The sequence below is a fragment of the Danio rerio genome, chromosome 17 (assembly GCF_049306965.1).
Source record: "Danio rerio strain Tuebingen ecotype United States chromosome 17, GRCz12tu, whole genome shotgun sequence".
In the NCBI taxonomy this organism is placed as follows: domain Eukaryota; kingdom Metazoa; phylum Chordata; class Actinopteri; order Cypriniformes; family Danionidae; genus Danio; species Danio rerio.
Window position 1 is genome coordinate 9,656,552 of NC_133192.1, and position 20,696 is coordinate 9,677,247.

Sequence of the window (20,696 nt, forward strand, 5' to 3'; positions counted from 1 at the left end):
CTTGCGGCCAAAAAATTTACTGGCCCAGCGGAAATCCTCCCGTTCCTCCTGATTAGCCAATCCAGTCATTTTATTTTAGTTTAGTTTATTTAATAGATTGTTAAATTATATGAAAAATGAGAAAAAAAAGTTCTTGGCAACTTGTTGCGTTTAAATTTTAGCTTAACTTTTTATAGTTTAAATTTGCTTTACAGTTTTATTACTATTATTAATATTTTTATTTATTTAGTTTTATTTTTTGTTTTTGTTAATATGTCAAGCTACATGTTAATTAAGAAACATTTCCTTCACAACTAATTAAAAACATTTGTATTTATTTTTTATTATTAATTACGTAGTTTAAATTTTTTTATTTTAATTAACATGTCAAGATAAATGCAAATGAGAAACATTTCCTTCGCAACTATTTATTTATTTAATGCAGTTATTATTATTATTATTATTATTATGGATATTATTATTATTATGTGGTTAATTTTTATAGTCCCAGACTTGAGGTTACCGATGCGAAGATCATGATCAGCCACCGTGAATTAAATGTTATCTAGTTTGGCTGCCAAACTTTTGAAGGATGTTTCGAAGTGTTCTGCGATCGAGGCTCTAACTGTGCATTCACACGGGGCTTTCTGTACTTGAATTATTTTACACATTCCATTAAACAAAAAGCACTGTTTACTTCACTTTTATTTTCGCTGTGTCATATTTCTATTCATACTTTTTATATTTGTTATTATATTAATATTTATTATATTTTATGAAAGTGCACTCCATAGAAAAAAGACTTGATCATACCAGTCGATTTAAATGAATGAAATCTTTCCAATAGAGCCATTCAAATCATCTAGAAAAAAATAAATAAAACACTCATAATATAAATGGCAGCAAAAAAAAAAATCCCAATATCACATTTCTTCCAATATCGTGCAGCCCTGGTTAATGTCAAAATAAATGTAAAAGAGAAACATTAAATATTTACTTTGCAACTTGTTAGAAAAAAAAAAAAAATATATATATATATATATATATATATATATATATATAATTAATATTCTGCAGTGCACACATCCAGGTTTTCTTCCTGTATCAGCATTAGTGTGTGTAAATGTGATGCATATGTGTGTGTGTGTGTGTGTGTGTGTGTGTGTGTGCGCACACTGGTTCAGAAGGCACAGCTCACTGCTCTCACACAATCCTGCTTTATCTCATGAGCACAAGCCTGAACAACGGGCCGTTCTCATTTGCTCTTCCTCTGGTCAAAGCAGCTGGACACTCCACACACATCACTGCATTACACTGAAGAACCACCTCCCACACACTGGAGGAAACATTATTAACGGTTACAGAAAACACTAATGCAGGTTGCCTTCAAAACGTGTCAGGATTATCATATTTACAGGAAGATGATGATCAATATCTGCCACATGCAGAAAATGCACTTCCAATACTGGGTTTCGAGGAAGAAACAGTGGATGCAGCTGAAATCCATGATTAAGCTGTAATAGTCGACACTAAATGTGCAATTTAGTACTGTTAAAAGGAAAATAATAATTAGTTTGTCATAAATATGGTTTATTCAAATGACTTGTAAAAATAAAATGTATTTTATTGTATAATTACTTCATCTTCTTTGGTTTCATTGTCCAAGTATACCTTGCCTTCATTTTGTCCCAGCCAGTTTGACTGTAAATGAATAAGGTTATTATCAATTAGGAATTAATAAGGTTAACTAGGCAGGTTAGGGTAATTAGGAAAGTTATTGTATAATGATGGTTTGGTTGAAAAAAAAAAAAAAAAAAAAAAAAAGGTTAAAGGGGCTAATAATTTTGACCTTAGAATGGTGTTTAAAAAAATGTAAAACTGAGGGGGGCTAATAATTCTGATTTAAATTCACAATTTAAATAATTCTGACTTCAACTGTATGTGTTTTTCACTGAAAATAAAAACAAGGAAAAGAAACAAACAAAAAAATATTAATTAATAATATGAATATAATAATACAAGTTTTTAAAAAATACCAGAGAGATAAAAAAAAAACACTCCTACATCCATAAGCAATATATAATGTGTCCTAAATGTGACAATCAAATCATAGTATATATATATATATATATATATATATATAACAAAATAAAAGTCTCAAACTTCTATTATTTAGGAAATTATACAGTTAACGTCAGAATTATTAGCACCCCTCTGAATTTTTCTTTCTTTTTTTAAATATTTCCCACATTTTTCTTTCTTTTTTTAAATATTTCCCACATGAGGTTTAAACAGGCAAGGAAATTTTCACAGTATGTCTGATAATATTTTTTCTTCTGGAGAAAATCTTATTTGTTTTATTTCGGCTAGAATAAAAGCAGTTTTTATTTTTTTTAAAACCATTTTAAGGTCAAAATTATTAGCCCCTTTAAACTATATTTTTTCGATAGTCTACAGAATAGGCAAGTTATTGTATAACAATGGTTTATTTACCTTAACCTGCCTAGTTAACCTAATTAACCTAGTTAAGCCTTTAAATGTCACTTTAAGCTTTAAGTGTCTTGAAAAATATCTAGGGAAATATTATTTACTGTCATCATGGCAAAGTTAAAATAAATCAGTCATTAGAAATGAATTATTTATTAAAACTATTATGCTTAGAAATGTGTTTAAAAAAGTCTCTCTGTTAAACAGAAATAAACAAGGGCTAAAAATTCTGACTTCAACTGTATATGTTGATAATATTAGAGTTAAATTACAAAGAAATATATACTAATACAGCATATGAAAATATTTGCAAACATATTAGTGATATATTTAATAACATTTTTAAAGGCTCAAATTTGCCATTGATTATGGATTTAACATTTTAGTAAAATATGTTTTATGCATTCTGCTGTCTAGTATAATGGATGAAACTGAAAATTATTTAATATAAAAAATAGGTAGAAACAAGCATTAAAATTTTGTTTGTTTTTCTACATTTTTGATTTCTTAAACACTATTATTAAGCATGAACATGTCATATATTATAAACAATATAACTATACTAATACAACATAATAATGAAAAGTGTACAATGTGAGAGTACAATGATTGACAATCCAAAATGTCAATATATATATATATATGTATGATGCTGTCATGTCAATATGGACCAAAATGTCTGAGGAATATTTCCAGTACCTTGTTGAATCTATTAAGGCAGTTCTGAAGGTAAAAGGGGGTCCAACCCAATACTAATAAAGTGTACCTAATAAAGTGGCCAGTGCGTGTATATATTTTTTATATTATAATTAACATAACATTTTATTTAGTTTTTAATTGTTATTTTTTAACAATTGATTTTTTGTAGCTATTTTTTCTGAATATTACTTAGAAATGCAAAATAAGTTAAGCATGAAGAAAAACGGCATGCAATCCAACAGTCCAGAGCAGTCGTACTGTATATCAGTGATTTTTCCTCCATCAGCTGAGCTAGAGAATCAGTAAAGTGTGTAGGATGAATGCAGGCATTGATCTACAGCTGAAGACAGAGATGAACGCCGGAGGCAGAAACAGAATTACTGCATCACGTGACCAGTATTATTGTGTGGAAGGAGAGGCCGAGCGGATTCACTTACACTGTAATAAAAATGCCTCATGCATCACTGCGCTGGATACAATCACACACGCCATTCACTGCCTGCACAAAACAAGCCTCACGCTGGAGATTTTCTACAAACGTGCCTCTTGCAGAAGCTTGAGATGTTTCTACAATCTCTATCCAGTCGGTCCAATCAAGCTAGTATATCAATCCAACAAATTAGAGCTACATACTGTATGCAGTACTGTTGCTGTAATAATGAGATTTCTTCCAATTTAACATTTCCCTATACTATTTATATTAGTTTTTTTTAATTATTTACCTTATTTATCCAATGATCATACTGAAATAAACAAGTAACAAAACATGTCTGATCTATTTAAATCAAATAACACACACACACACACACGCGTACACACGCGCACACACGCGCGTGTTTGTTTTTGTGAAAAGTGGGTACACTACATAGGTTTGCATTCATTTTATACTGTTCAAAACGTATATTGTATTGCCCTCACCCACCCTACCCCTAAACCCAACCATCACAGAAGACTGTGTGCAGATTTACTCTGAAAAAGATATTTCTGTGGGATATAAGCTTTTTGAGAAATGAGGACGTCACCAATGTCCTCATATTTCACCTCCTTTTTGTAATACCTGTCATACCCATGTCATTTTACAGATTTGTGTCCTGATATGTCACAAAAACATGTACACACACACGCACACACACACACACACACACACACACACACACACACACAAACTTCAAGGTGCAAAACACACAAAGTTGTTATAAGTTATTTTTAATATGAAAATAACCTTTTTTTCTCCTAAAATTCTTGCCAATAGCAATAAATAGAAACTTATTTTCACGCTATAGCTAACAAATGCCTATTTATTACATTTTGTATTCATTTATTTATTTACTTAAGTTTCTGCAAAGTGGACTCTGTCATTATCAACGGCTACAACTGAATTTAGTCATGCACCATTATAAATGTACAGTATTATAGATGATGGATATCAAAAATAGGTAATTATTAAGATTTGCTAAAGATTACATTTAATGGTGTTATTAAATCATTTGAGGCTTAAGAGATAATGCTTGCGATCATCCAGAGTGCACCTGAGTTACTGTAATCTAAAGACAAAAATAAGTAAAATATATATATTTGGCAAGGATGCATATAACTGAGCAAAAGTGACAGTAATGATGTATAATGTATATTTTAAGCAATAATAATAATATATAATATAAACTACACTTATTAATATACTTTATTTTGTTTGTACATGTATTAATAGGAAATGGTACTTTTCAATTGTAATAATATTTAATAATATCACTTATTTACAATATTACTGACCAAAAAAGGAAACAATAAAAATGCTATAAATACATAAAATCTATCAAATTACAATAATCTAATTTAAAAATAAATAAAATAAAATATTTAAATATAGGTGAAATAATGTTACTTCTTGATGATAAATGAATACTGGCAAAAATTTCCACTCTGTAACGCAATAGATTGCCTGGCCCAAAACAAGATATGTAAAATTCATTACCATCGAACAGTATGTTTTGTCCAAATATTTTGAATCTTGACCCATGCATGAGTACAACTCTTTAACTGTAAATAAAGGAGGCACAATTAAAAAAAAGAAAAATGATTGTTTTCGAAAAAATATAAGCAATTTCCATAGCAAATAACAGAAAAGTGTGATAAAATAAATTCATTTGTGTGCTTTATGAATAAGGTGTTTATCCAAATCAGATGGGCCACTTACTATCTTCATTCCCACTTCTCCAGTAGATGCTGTAAGCTGATCCTAGAGTTGAAGGTTTTCAGTCATTTGTGGTGTTTTAAAGGCTAGGGGGCTCGATTTTGACGAGTCTAAAGTGCATGGCCGAATCCACTTTCGCTATTTTAATGACGGAAAAATATGCTCTGTGCTCCGGTGCATGGTCTAACAGGGTTGTGCTTATTCTCTTAATGAGTTACAAATATGCTTTGAGAATAACGTGCATTAAACCAATCAGAGTCTCATCTCCCATTATCTTTAAGAGTCAGTTGAGTCATGCCATGTTGCATTTGCTATTTACATGGCGGACAGGAAGTTAGACCTGCTTTTAGTTGGTCATAATTTCACTTTCTCAAACTAGCAATGTGCCAACAATGCACCCTAACACACCTCTTTACAGACTGGCACACCTATGAGTCCCCAAAGTGGCACAAATGGATTTACTATTTAAACAACGTGGCACAAAACATGAAAATTAGGGTTCCACTGGTCTGAAAAAAAGCAACAAATCGTGTCAAACACGTCTTGCGCCTCATTGCACCAGGTGTACAGTATGATAGGGCCCTAAATGTTTGCACGTTTCTCAGAAAAAAAAACGTTACCTGTTTTAGTATGATCATTAGGCTTGCCATGGTAGACGGTGTTGAGACGGTGTAACCGGTTTTAAGTTGCAACACCAGCGACATCACTTTTCCACTGTGACGCTGTCCCCATGTTTGTTTTTTAAGTATTAATTTTTTATAATATACTTATTTGAATTAAATGGAAAATATAATTCTAAATAATTTACTTAAGACGAGCATGTACTATAATTAAAATCTGAACATAGCTACAATGCCTCATATTTCATTTATCACGTAAGGAGAAAGGGAGGAGGAGAATTTACAGAAAGAGAATGGCGGACGATTTAGTGTCAAAACGCAATGCAAAAAGAGAACCTGAAAACATTAATAAGGCAATCTGCAAACTTTGCCTAACAAAGGTGACAGCATCTGGAGGAAACACAACTAATTTATAAACGCACCTTCAACGCACCTACTTGATGTTTAACTACGGGTGGGTTGTGGGTAGATAAGATCAATAGAAATAAATATACTCTCATTTTAAAAATCACACGACCATCATCTCACAATTTTTAATAATAAATAATCTTATTTTTTATTAAAACGGGTGATTTAGCAATGCCGCGACATTAATAAGCCAACTGCAGAGAAACAAAGAAACCATCACGGTAACCGCATTGATCACTTTTTCCGAAGTTCAGCTGTTATTTTTAGCATTTGATTATTATGCTTTTAATGTTAAAAAAATCAATAATGAATAGGCTGACAAGAGTGTATCCTGTGTGTGTGTGTGTGTGTGTGTGTGTGTGTGTGTGTGTGTGTGTGTATTCTATCACTGAAGCCGCTCTCTTTAAAACCCCAAAGTTGCTTCGCCTGTCTGGCAATATTTCGGCTTTTAATAAAATGAAAAGTTAATTTAGATGAGCCAGTATTAAAAAATTGCAGTAAAGTGACTGTGACATGCGGCCACACATCAAATCTGAGTTCTGATCTCATCCCTCTCTCTTGCTGTCAGCCAGACATTGATACAGATGCCACACAAGTCGCAAAGCTGAGGCTGGTACCAGCTGACAGGTAGAGTAGCTGAAGCCTTTGTGAAATCTGTTAAAATACAGCACTGAAATGAACAGGCATAAACGTCTGAGCCAAAAAGTCTGTGTAGAATATCTGTCAAAAAGCAATCAGAGCCAATGTTATGTAGAAGTTGTGTCGCCTAATAATTATTTTAATTGTAATAAAATGAAAACCTAAATAAACAATTCATTTTTCGTTTGATTAAAAATAAACAGAAACGAAAAAAAAATCAAAGGGTGGCTAGTTTGTATTAATGTGTTTTATGATTAATAAAAATATGCTCAGCCTATTTAAGCTTAATGGCTATATACGCCCCCTATAGACAAACCATTCAAAACATATTATTTACTGTGTACTGGGTTATAATGTATATTTTACAATAAAAACTAAATGTAGCATGTCTCGCTGTCATTTAAAACATGCAATTCATAACACACCAGAGCTGTAGTCTATGCAGTAAACTTACAGGGAGGTGCTGGTCAGTAGTCATACTGTGCACCACGTCATTGAACTTCAATATCTCTGAGGGAGATTATGTTACCAGATAGCCAATATTAACTCCAGAGATCTTATAAATTAAAGGTGTTTTTCAACACGCAAATAACAAAACAAATAAAACTGGTCCCGTGGAGTTCAGCACTTGTCATCTTGCCAGTGTGTGCTGTGTAGTGTGTATAGCGCCTATATGCAGCGCGTGTTGGCAATTCCCCCAAAACTGAAAGTGAAAGTATAATACACACATTTATAAGCTATTTAAAAACAGAAAAAAGGGGAAACCCCCACCGCCATGGTGATACCCATTTTACTGGTGTTGTCACATGTTGATTAACCCGTGGGGAAATTTCCTCATCCTCACAAGCCTACTGATTCTAACATAAATAATAATTATTTTTATGTTGCTGATTTTTTAAATTGCTGAGAAAATAAAGCTTTGCAGGATAGTTATATTCGAATAAATTTCGTTATCACATCACTTAACAACAACATTGCATATTTTCCAGTATCATGCAGCCCTAGTGTAAATAGGTCTATGCAAATTAGCATTGGCCCACCCCTTTTAATCCCCATAAAGCAGCAGAATGACATTTTTAAACAGATTTTTACCTTGAACGGGCAGGGTATATGGTACTCTCTGCAGCGCTCCTGCACCCACGTGGTCTCCCAAACAGAGCGGTACGTCTGTTCATACAGGTAACACCCCACCACGGTCAGCAGAGGCACCAGATACAACACGGAGAACACACCGATCCGAATCATGAACTTCACCAGCTTCTCCTGGTTCTCCTTCTCCAAAGGAATCTCCATGCGGACTCTGTTGAGCGCCACGATCCCGGCCAGAAGCAGAGACACCCCGACCAGCACATCCAAACACAGCGGAGCCAGAACAAACCAGCGCAGCGTCTGAACGTCATACACACCCACAAAACACACACCACTGATGTTATCGCCCTCGATTTTATTCAGAGCCAGCAGCGCGATGGTTAGCATGCCCGGAATTCCCCATGCACTAGCATGAAAAAGCAAAGCCTTCTTCTCGATGGCTTCACTGCCCCATTTGGGAACTGCCGCTAAAAACCAAGTGATGGTGAGAATGACCCACCACACACTTCCGGCCATCGTAAAGAAGTACAACACCATGAAAAGCAGCGTGCAGGCCTTATTATGCGAGCCTTGAGTCACAGTGGATGTTTTGTATTGTCCGGGATTGGCGGAATTGCAAGCCACGCGATCCTCCAATAGAAAGCCGAGAAAAAACACCAGGGAAACCATCATGTAGCAGACGGCGTAGAAGATGATTGGCCGCTCCGGGTAGCGAAAGCGTGTGACATCGATGAGGAAGGTGAGAAAGGTGAAGAGCGTGGCAGACAGGCAGACAATTGACACCACACCGATGAAGTAGCGGGCGAAGGTCAGCTCCTCGCGCCGGAAGTACATGTTGGGACAGGGAGGAGAGCAGTCGCGGACGCCGAGAAACGTGTAGCCGAGGTCGGGTTCCATTTTGAGTTCGCGGGGACACCAGAAACCATAGTCTCGCTGGACAGACATGGGGGATTGGTCAGTGGGGTCATCAATCACCAGGAGATCCTCAGCGCGAGGGTAAGACTCATCACAGTCGGGGAACCTGCGGTCACAAGATAAACACATACAGTTGAAGTCAAAATTTTGGAACTAGTAACCCCCCTGTATATTTTTTTTCTGTTTAACGGAGAGAAGACTTTTCCAACACATTTCTAAACATAATAGTTTTAATAACTCATCTCTAATAACTGAGTTATTTTATCTTTGCCATAATGACAGTAAATAATATTTAACTAAATATTTTTCAAGACACTTCTATACAGCTTAAAGTGACATTTAAAGGCTTAGGGAAGTTAATTAGGGAAGTTAAGGTAATTAGGGAAGTCATTGTATAACAGTGGTTTGTTCTGTAGACCAGGGGTTCCCAAACTTTTCAGGCCGCGACCCCCAAAATGACAATGCCAGTGAGTCGCGACCCCCAATATATTCTGAGGTGGTTATAAATACAGAAACCTTGCATGCAATGGAGCACACACACCAATGGACCCAAGTCTATTCTTCTTTTATTTTTTTTATGTATGAGAGTTGTAAATGGGCAACAAAGTTTTACCAGGTGTTATGAAATCTGCTGCATCTGATACTATTGCTGTGTCTTTAATATAATGTAATTACCCCAGGGGTTGCAATCCAATAGAAGTAGTAACTATAAGCTACTATAGTAACTACAGTATATGGTATAAACGACTATTTTTTCTCTTCAGTAGGTTATGGATAAAATATGGTAATTCTTATGGTTTATAAAAATAAATTGATTTTTGAAAATCACCAAGCGACCCCCCTTCATTGTCCCGCGACCCCTCGGGGGGTCCCGACCCCCACTTTGAGAACCATTGCTGTAGACTATTGAAAAAAATATTACCCAAGGAGGCAAATCATATAGATCTTCAAATGGTTTAAAAAAAAGTTAAAAACTGCTTTTATTCTAGCGGAAATAAAACAAATAAGACTTTCTTTAGAAGAAAAAATATGATTGAAGCACTGTGAAAATTTCTTTGCTTCATTAAATATCACTTGAGAAATATTTGAAAAAGAAGAAATATTTCACAAGGATTTTGACTTTGACTGTGAGTAACTGTACATTTTATAGATATACAGTAGAGCAGAAATGGGCAAACTCACTCCTGAAGGGCTGGTGTCCTGGAGAGTTTTGCTCCAACACTAATGAAAATGCCAATACAACACACCTGAAAATGCTAATTAGTGTCTTCAAGATCACTAGAAAGCTATCGGCAGGATCTAAACTGGAGCTAAACTTTGTAGGACACCGGCCTTCCAAGAGCGCTTTTGCCCATCCCTTAGAGCAAGGGTTCCCAAATTTTTCAGCCCACGATCCCCAAAATAACAGTGCCAGTGAGTCGTGACCCCCAATATTCTCTGAGGTGGTTATAAATATATAAAGCTTGCACACAACCAGTGTTGGGGAGTAACTAGTTACATGTAACGGCGTTCAGTAATTTAATTACAAAATAAAAGTAACAGTAATTCGTTACAGTTACAAAAAAAAAAAGTGCAATTAATTACAGTTACTTATGAGAATGTTAAAGATTACAAATGGGGTTACATAGAAATATGTTGAATAATATTAATCTGCTGCCGTGCCTGTTTTTGATACGCATGATGCCTTCTGCTGGGGCCATTTATAAAAGCGGTGCTATTCTGATGTTTTTGATTGGTTTTCCAGTTTGACAACGTCTACCAGTTACATTAATCCACTCTGCCACTAAAAGCATTAAGCTACAACAATGAAGCTACAAGCAGTGACGTTACTAGCTTAACTACATTTCTCAGTAGCGTGGAGGTAGCCTCGCTATTTTATAAATCAAATAGCTTTTCAGTAGCGAAGCTATTTTTTTTTTGTCAAGTAGCACAGTAGCATCAACACAAGCTACATTTACCGATCTCGGATCAATAAGTGACGGCACCAACATTTACAGAGCTGTGAGGCTGGTGTCTAGCCGATGAAAGTAAATCCATCATGGAGAGAATGACGATTTCTTCTTCTTCCTGTTATACAGTGGTCGACAACCATTTTTTGGTGCGTTACTGCCACCTCTCGCTCTGCTTGGTGACGTCACCAACCAATTAGGCTAACACAAGAAATTTGCTTGATGGAAAGATGACTGAGGGAGAGGTGGCCTATATTTATAGTTTACTGTAGTAAAGGCTGAAGTATACCATGGTAATTACTATTAGTTCATGTTAATATTAGTTCATTAGTTCAGTGTAATACGTTAATGAAGAGTTGCAAAAAACAAAAAAACAAAAAACTATATATATATATATATATATATATATATATATATATATATATATATATATATATATATATATATATACACACACATACATACATATACGCATACACATATACACACACACACACAATATAATGCTCATTATTAAATATTTAACTTTACTATAAATTACTGTAGTATCTTAATGGTGTAACACCTGGTTTTGCTGTTAAATACTATAGTTTGTTTTTGTTTGGTATTTTGTTTTGTTTGGTTTTGTTTTTGTTTGTTATTTACAGTAAATAACTGAACAATTCTGCCTCATCTGTTTCATTAACAGTTTTTTTGGTGACTGAAATATGATTGACTTAAATTTGAGTTGCTTTGATTTAAAAATGAACCAAAAAATTGCTTTTATGTATTTTTATTACAAATGAAACAAAAAAAATTGATTTTGAAACAGTAGTAAACATTATTTTTTGTTATAAGGTCTGGTTTTGTGGTGGCTGTATGGATGGTGTGGCGATTGCTAAAGCATATTTGGATCGCTAGATTGCTAAGCATATTCCAACCAAGCCATCAAAATGACAATCTGAGAAGGACTCTGAAATGGACATGCTCACCTGAAAGTTTGCTCAAATAACATACCGACAGGATATTTCTATGTCATATTCTGAATCAAACAGCATTAGTAAGAGTAACTAAGAAGGGCAGACCTAGAAAAGGATTAGTTTCACACAACTTTTTCAACATGCCCTTCCTCTTTTCATGGCTAGAACATAGTGTTTGAAAAAGCAATTCAGGTGCGTTTTGCACAAAAAAAAACACAAGAAATAATTATTGCAACAAATATTACTGAAACTTTTGTTACACTCCAACTCAGCAGTAATAAAAACACCTGCAAGTCTGATGACCACTGCTTTTGAAAATATTCTTCCTTATTACCGCAGGCTACTTCACTGCTGCAAACATTTAACTGAAATATGTTGCAGACTTATTTTAAGCTGGTTTGAATTGTGCACATCTTTCCTTATCTGAGAGGTTGTTTTTCATTGGAGATTAAAGGTTTCCCTTGAACATCTGCGTTTAGTTAAAACACCAAAAACTAAGAAAGAAAAAAAAAGAAAAATGGCTCAACCATTGTAGCACACTTTACTGTCTTCAATTATTTGATAATTACAGCAGACACACTGAGTAATGTACATGTACCGTTTCTCCAACACTATCTAAAATGTTGGCTTGAATCAGTACCTGGTGCACTCCATCTCCTCTGGCCAGGTCACCCCAAACATATCCATGAGCTTCTGGCAGTCTCTCTTGGCGTGGTGACAGAGGCTCCGGCAGGGCAGAGATACACGTCCGTACTCCATACACACCGGGGCATAAAGCGCACACAGGAACGGCCTGAGGTCTGGAGAGCACTGCAGGTTCACCATGGGGTGAAAGGGCTGGTGGAGACACACAAAAGACAGTCAGTTAGTGCCAAGCGCCCAGAACATTCACCACAGATCTTGTAAAAACACACCGCTTTGTTCTGGCAGCGGTTTGGAGGGGGAAATGAACCCCAACGGTCCAACTGGCAATAGTTTGGATTACATTTAAGTGTGATAGTGGAAGAACATTAAAATCACTCAATTTGGAAAAACATGTCTTGAGCATTTACTTCAGTTCAACAAAACAAGAAGTTAACATTTAGAGTTTTATTTAAGACATTTCTTCATTAAATGAAAAGAGTTTCAAACAAAATTGGAGAAGAAAGTTTGTGCATCTTACGGCTACACTGATATGCATGCTATAGGCAGGAGTGTTTCAGTAAGGTTGGAGCTAAACTTTGAAGGACAGTGGACTTCCAGGACTGAGTTTGCTCATCCCTGATCTAGAGCATGGACAAAAGGGCAATGGTGCATGATGCAATTTTAAGGACAGGAAAAAATGATCAGTGCAACCAATGATTGCTCTAAAAAGGTCTTCCTTATTCATCCATCCACATGGTTAATCAACTACAGATCGCATACGGCTGCGGCCGTAAGTTAACAAGAATAATTTATAATATTTATTAAATTTCCCATTAATTGTATTATATTAACGTCTACCCCAACCCTAAACCCAACCATCACAGTAATGTGAAAACAGATCTGAATCTGGAGTCTACTAGTATAGCTGATTGACCATGTGGATGGATGATAACAGCTGTCTGCGCCATCTAGTAGGCACTAGAAGGCCCCTACTGGCTCATAACTATCAGCTGATGACCACTGATAACGCCCATTCAATTAATGATTGATGATAAAATTCAAAGCAGGTGCAAAGGAATGGCTGAAGCTCACCCAAAAAAGGGTTTTAAACATGTTTGCATTTCTTTCTTGCGTTGAACATAAAAAACAGAATGAGGTATGCATGTGACTGACAACCATTAACTTCTAAAGTGTTTTATATATATATATATATATATATATATATATATATATATGGATTTCAATGGCTAGCAGTTTCCAACAATACACTACCTAACCTGACAAGAGTCTTGTCACCTATGCCAAGTTCTAGGAAAAACAAATAATATCTTGACTTTTAGTAAATCGTTTGCTATCAGAATTGGCTTTTATGAAAGCCAAAGGCCTCTAGATTACGCTTATTTTACCAAAATAAAATATGATCATGCCTTGATTTTTCATAATGTAATTAGGACAGTAAAGTCTGACTTTTCTTAAACAAAAGTCTTATCACTGAACAGATATATTGTAGAGTATAGAATATAAAGTCATGGTGCAGTGGAGAAAGAGTTAATATTGTGTCTGACTCCCATGAGCTTGGAGGACTGCATCCATACATCTCTGCAATGACTCAAATCACTTTTTAGTAAAGTCATCTGGAATGGCAAAGAAAGCGTTCTCGCAGGACTCCCAGAGGTCATCAAGATCCTTTGAATTCATCTTCAATGCCTTCATCTTACCCCAGACGTGCTCAATAATGTTCATATCTGGTGACTGGGCTGGCCAATCCTGGAGCACCTTGACCTTTGCTTTCAGGAGCTTTGATGTGGAGGCTGAAGTATGAGAAGGAGCGCTATCCTGCTGAAGAATTTGCTCTCTCCTGTGGTTTGTAATGTTATGGCCAGCACAATTGTCTTGATAGCTCAGGCTGTTGATGTTGCCATCCACTCTGCAGATCTCTCACACGCCCCCATACTGAATGTAACCCCAAACCATGATTTTTCCTTCATCAACTTGACTGATATCTGTGAGAATGTTGGGTCAATGCGGGTTACAATAGTTCTTCTGCAGTATTTGTGATGATTGGGATGCAGATCAACAGATGATTCATAAGAAAAAGGTTTAGATCCAACGAAGGCTGAGTAATTGGTGACTAAAAGATCTGTTCTGCATGAACTATCCCTTTAACGCCTTTCTCAAGACGACTGTAGTGAATCTAACCACTGCCTCCCAGCGTCTCAAGGTGTAAAAAGACAGGCATGAAGTTGTGTGGGTACAGTAACCTGACGCCCCTTCAGCAGGATTACAGGCCAGTTTGGCAGCTCCAAGGACGCTTTTGTGCCCTAAAGGGGCCCAGTGCATGCTGGGAGAGAGAGCAGCTGCAGAGCCAGCCATTTAAATTCAAATCTTTAAAGGAACAGACAATAAGCCTCCACCTGGGGTGAGCCAATACATATGCACTTCCTGCTGGGGTCCGGCTTTTTGTGACCGCCGTGTTTTTAGAAAGGAGCTGGAAGACTGACAACTACAGCGCTTGTGCTCTTCATTCCTTCACGGATTGCTCGAGTGAACTTAATCCCTAAGTAGGACAATATTTACAGATAATTTGCATGAATTTTACTCCGTCTCACTGCTGGGAAAACTAGCGAGGAGCTCTTAAAAAAAACTTTGAAAATACAAATTTCCCTTCACCAAAATTCCCATGCAGTAAACGAGCCGTGAATAAAAGCTTGATCAATATTTGAGGAAGGTTATGAAATATTTACCCTGCCTCTGGAGCGACTGAATTAAAGCACATCAAAAGCTTTCTATTGGCCTCCCGTATGAAAACCACAAAAAAAATAAAAGAGTCTACAATTATTCAACATTTTAAGTATTTCATTTCAGAATTTTCCAATTCTTAATAATAGGGAGTCAGGACCTCAGTTTAACATAGCTCACTAAGCAGTATAGTCCCCATCAATATACTGGGGTGTACCCAATGACTGTAAAAAATATGGACGACACGACAGCCCCTTTTCCCATTGAACACCTTGAGGGCAAAACGCCTGCTTGACGGGCACAAACTGTCGCAAAAGACTGCTGAAATTGGAGCCTTGACATGCGCAGAAGGACTGTCTGATGGAGCCAGAGGAGGAGCCGCGATAATGAGCGGAGTCGAGCTTCCCTTGTCATATCAACACAAATGGATGTAATAACGTTAACAAATATGAGGGTTTTATATATTTAATCGCGCAAGCTCTGGGCCGCAGCGCACATATCCTACTCGCGGCGTCGCGGGCTGATTCCGGCTCGCATGCGGCAGCGCCGGCTCGCTCGGCCGCCGCATCTGGCTCGATTGACTCGGGCTGGAATCGGACGGGCAGTGAGTCCAGGCATCCGGAGTAGGACCAGCAGAGGTAGTCAGTCTGAGCTCAGAGGGGTAAGTCTCCGGCAGGCTAGAATCTAGCTGGAACTGGCTCGAGTGTATTTTGCTATCTGGGTGGCTAGGCGTGTATCAGCAAACTAATAACGCCCGAAAAAACCTTAGCGAATAAACAGTGTTCCACCAGGATCATGTATGTCAGAAACTATAGTTTACTGCTGAACTCATTTTGTCATGGTAAAATAACACAGAAATCGAAAAATAACACTTCAGTCTTCTGCCGAAGCTCAGACGCGCTGCTTTGAGAAACTGTCAATCACAGCTGTCAATCACGATGACACGCCCAGCATTTAATTACTGCTAAAAACAAACTGTTTACAAAAATGAAGATCTGCACCTATTTCAGCACAATAACCAGTGCCTTAATCGACCAGAACCATCTTTTGGGACATTTTATTGCAAGTGTAATACATTTTTTTATTTGGGCTCAAGTCTCCTTCATTAACACGGAGGAGGCGGGCTTTATGACTTGTACTGCAGCCAGCCCCCAGGGGGCGATCTAACGGCCGAGACCTTCACTCAAACGCAGGCTTGCGGCACACTTGGGTGTACCCAAACAGACTGCAAGTTGAGCGCCCCCTACTGGCCTCACTAACACCATTTCCGGCAGTAACATAGTTTTCCCATGTGGTCTCCCATCCAGGTACTGACCGGGCGCAGCCCTGCTAAGCTTCAGTGGACGACCGACCATGTAAGAGTTGCAGAAAGCCAGCTACCACTACTACTGCTGCTTCTACTACTACTATTATTATGATTATTTAAGGCCTTATTAATTATATAATAATTATACTAAAAATATCATTATTTGAACAACATTAACACAAATATAATTTATATATATTTTTTCTTATTTTCTTTAGCTGCCTTTTAACAATTAGTAATTAATAAACAATTATGGCTCAAAACAATGTTTTGTGGCAAGATTTATTTTTTGTCATGTAATCATGTAATAAGTGGGATAAAGTACATTCAGACAGTTGTTTTCACAAAATACTCTGTTTTGTGTTGAGCTGCCGATAAGCTGTTGGATGTACTGCCTGGATGCACTTTATTCCTTGCATACTTACATACATACATACATACATACATACAGTACATACATGCATGCATACTGCTTTAACAACTGCCTGGATGTACTTTACCTGTTGTGTTCAAACACTCAAACAAACAAACATGCATACATGCATACATACATGCATACATATATATATATATAAACAGGAAAATAAATACTTCCAAATGTACGTATACAAATATATTTTGATGTTCCCCAAGTGGTCACTTCTGCTTACCGAATCTGTGTTTATTTAATAAACATTTTCATTACTGTTCTGTTTCTATATACATATATAAATAACGTTTGTTGTTTGTTCAAACTACTTATTTAAAATAAGTTCAAACAACCTAATTCTTGAGTTTTTTTTAACTGAATCGTTTAATGTACAAATTACATACATTTGTAAAAATGAATAAGTTTACTTATTTCCTTCATGTTGTCCCAACACACATCGATTTAGTGGAACCCAGAAATTAAATTAATAAAATAAATAAATTACCAGCTTTCCGTATTTTGTGATGTATGTTTTAATTTTGCCCATTTATTTATGCTTTTGTATTACATTATGGGGTTTTGATCTTTCTTCCAACACTTTTAACCTTAAAAGTTTAACATAAAAGATAAGACAATGTTTTTTATCAACATTTTTAACAATTTAAAGTGATATACAGTGCTCAGCATAACTGATTACACCCCATTTTAAAATAGAATATTTTTATCCATTTCTCAGTGTATACAGGCAATGTATTTTGGTGCATACAAACAAAACAGATTTATTAAACAGATATATTTATTAAAATAATGTTTAAGTCACCAAACATATCTAGAAATTGAAAAATAATACAATTAAATGCAAGCAAAATATTGCAAAATATATATATATACAACCTACAATATTTCAACTAAAATCTTACTTTTTTTTTTTTTTGCTTCCCTTGATTTTTTCCTCTTTTTAAATTTTGTATTGAATATTTTTCTATAACATATAAATTTGGCTGTACTAGTTTTTGGACTGTTATCGTAAGTTATTTTGCTAGATAAGCTTCAGATTTGGCTTCAGTCCTGACTAATTTATATGCACAAACATAATATTGAAAACATTAATTTGTGAGGGGTCTACTTAAATATGCTGAGCACTACTGTATATTGTCTGGGTGGATGTTGTATATTACGTTACAAAAACCTTTAAACTGGCAGTACATGTTCTGTTATTTTACAGACTTATTTCTCTATATATTATTTCTTTTACATATTTTTTTAACCGACTAAAACGTCAATAAAAGTCACTTTGTTAAACTGTAGAGTGAAATTTAATACATCAAAAGTCAACAGAGCAGAAATCAACATCTCATACTGCAATTCACAACCATGAATAAACAGAAGTAAACTTGTGAATCCCAAATACGGAAACTGTTAATAACAGATATTATTTATTTAGTATTTACAGTGTACATTATTAAAAAAATAGCAGTGTTGAAAATTTAGATCCAGCCTTGCAAAAAACCCATCTTTAAGATGTCCAAACTTGCTTGTTTTCCATAAATCACCCTGAAAGCATCAAGCAATGCTGCGTGAGCGTGTGAATGACAAGGGTGTAACTCCAAACAGCAGCTCAGACGCTCTCCATCTCTGAACAAAACACAGCACAATCTCTGGATCCTTCCAGCAGATAGAGACGCCACTACAACGCCATGAATCTTCTCCCTGTCAGAGCGTGAAATGTCGGTTTTAGGCTTACTCTGAATCCAGAATGGAGATCACAGCCTTTTATTCAGAGAGCATGAATTAAAGGCCCTAAAGAACGTACACGGACCAGAAAGAAGAAAAAAAGAAAAGAAGCGGTGCCAAATTTAGACAGACAGTCCTGAGGGTTGATGCCTTCTGAAGAGGAAAAGAGCGAGGCACATCCATCAAGACATTTGGGAAACGATGAACTACTTGGAAATGAAGAAAGCTGGATTAAAATGACACACGGGCCTATAAACGAATTGTAACAGGCTGGGGCTGTATATGGTATATGATGTGACAGCAGAGTTGGATTCAGCAAAGTTATTTGTACTGCAGTACAACATAAAAAAACCTGATTTCAAGTAGAAACGTCAGCCTACTTTTCCAAAGTCTCACAGATTGTTCCAGTGTTGACGGCTTTATCTATTATAGTAGAGACACAGAGTAACCATGAGCTGTTTTGTCTGATGTGGCTGGTATAACTACAGTATAAAACTTAGTAAATGAGTTTGAGTTGACTTTATTAGTACCAGTAGGTCGACTCTTTCTGCAGCAAAGTTTGACAATTGATACAAACAATTAAAATCACGCATACTATATACCCACATATACACATATAAAAGATTACAATTTATTCAGAGCGACAATAGATGATGGGACAAAGCTATTCCTGAACCATTTTGTCCTACTATAAAGCATCTGAAACATTCGACCTGAAGGAAGCAGGAAAAGTCCTCAGAAAGAGGATGAGGTAGAGGCAGGTGTATCCTGGGAAATTTTCTTACTCCTTGGTTTCAAGTGTGGTCTGAAAAATCTTTGTTCGATTCACCCTATTCACCCCTTCCCTTTAGCCCTACGCCTTCAAGCCAAAGAGAATTGGGACACCCCTACCCCTTGGCGTGCAAAACAAGGAGTAGGGGTAAGGGGAAGGGCTAAGGGGTAGAATTTGGATTGGGGCTTAATATTAAAAGCACAAGACTATTCTTTTGGTTTAATTTTGGAGACTTTGAGCCCCTTGGAGATCATCCTCCTTGTTCAATCATGGTCTTTTTTCAATGTATGTGAGTGCCAGAAAGTTGTCAAAGTTTAACATTGTACCGTAAAATCTGCTGCAATGACGCTATTGTTGTTATGTTAATCTAGCATAATACCCTAGGGTGGCAATCCAATGGAAAGAAAATTGAAAGGCTGATGACTTTTTATTTGCATGTTTTTTTTTTTTCGTAACTAATAAATATTAATTGAAATCTTCAATACTTAATGTAAAACATGATTTCTGAAAACTCCCAGCAGGCACACAACAGCATAAGACGTTAACATTAGGATAGATTTAGGCCATGAGGTCAGGTGACCAATGTCCAGCGTCTAAGGATAATGCTATTTTCACATCCAATGACGACGTCAAATAACGTTCTTCGGTTGATTTTAAGTTCTGTTGGAAAGTGACCAAAATCCAACGTCTGACAGATGCCATAGCTGTAACGTGAAGGTGTAACATAATTAGACGTTATTTGGTTGATTTTAGGTTGGACGTTGGACATTGACGTCGGCCTGACGTTTTTATTTCTGACGTCAACCCGATTTTCATTTACAAACAAAATCCAACGTCCCCACGATGTTGGGGTACAACGTCAATATAAGGTCATGTTAATGGCCTGTGCCTGTAGGGCTACTAAAATGTTTAGTTTTTAGTTTTAAGTGTTCAAAGGCGGCAACACCAAAGCTACAAAAATACAAATTTATTATATTAAAAAAGCTGACACAAAGATTTTAGTTTTAGTCATTTCTATAAATCATGTTTATTTTGCAATTGTACTCTTCAATGCCATTAGAAACCAATGAAGTATTGTAGGAATCGCCAATGTACAGTAGGACTAATTTTAATGCGGTTTGTCTTATTTTTTTTGGCATCTACATCAGCAATTCATCCAAAACTACTATTATTTGAG

General features: G+C 36.1%; 1 protein-coding gene across 10 annotated transcripts in view; it reads right to left on the reverse strand.

Annotated features, from left to right (window-relative positions):
• Nucleotides 1–20,696, reverse strand: part of fzd3b (frizzled class receptor 3b) — a 73,624-nt gene that overhangs the window by 9,612 nt on the left and 43,316 nt on the right. For 8 of the 10 annotated variants that reach the window (XR_012392803.1, XR_012392802.1, XM_073927406.1 and 5 more), the window contains 2 exon segments: nucleotides 12,576–12,772; nucleotides 8,116–9,133 (listed from right to left, as the gene is read on the reverse strand). Coding sequence is in view for 8 of the 10 variants with exons in the window: in XM_073927406.1 (XP_073783507.1) it covers nucleotides 8,116–9,133; nucleotides 12,576–12,772 (1,215 nt within the window). In the remaining 2 variants the exon portion in view is untranslated. 10 annotated transcript variants of the gene reach the window in all.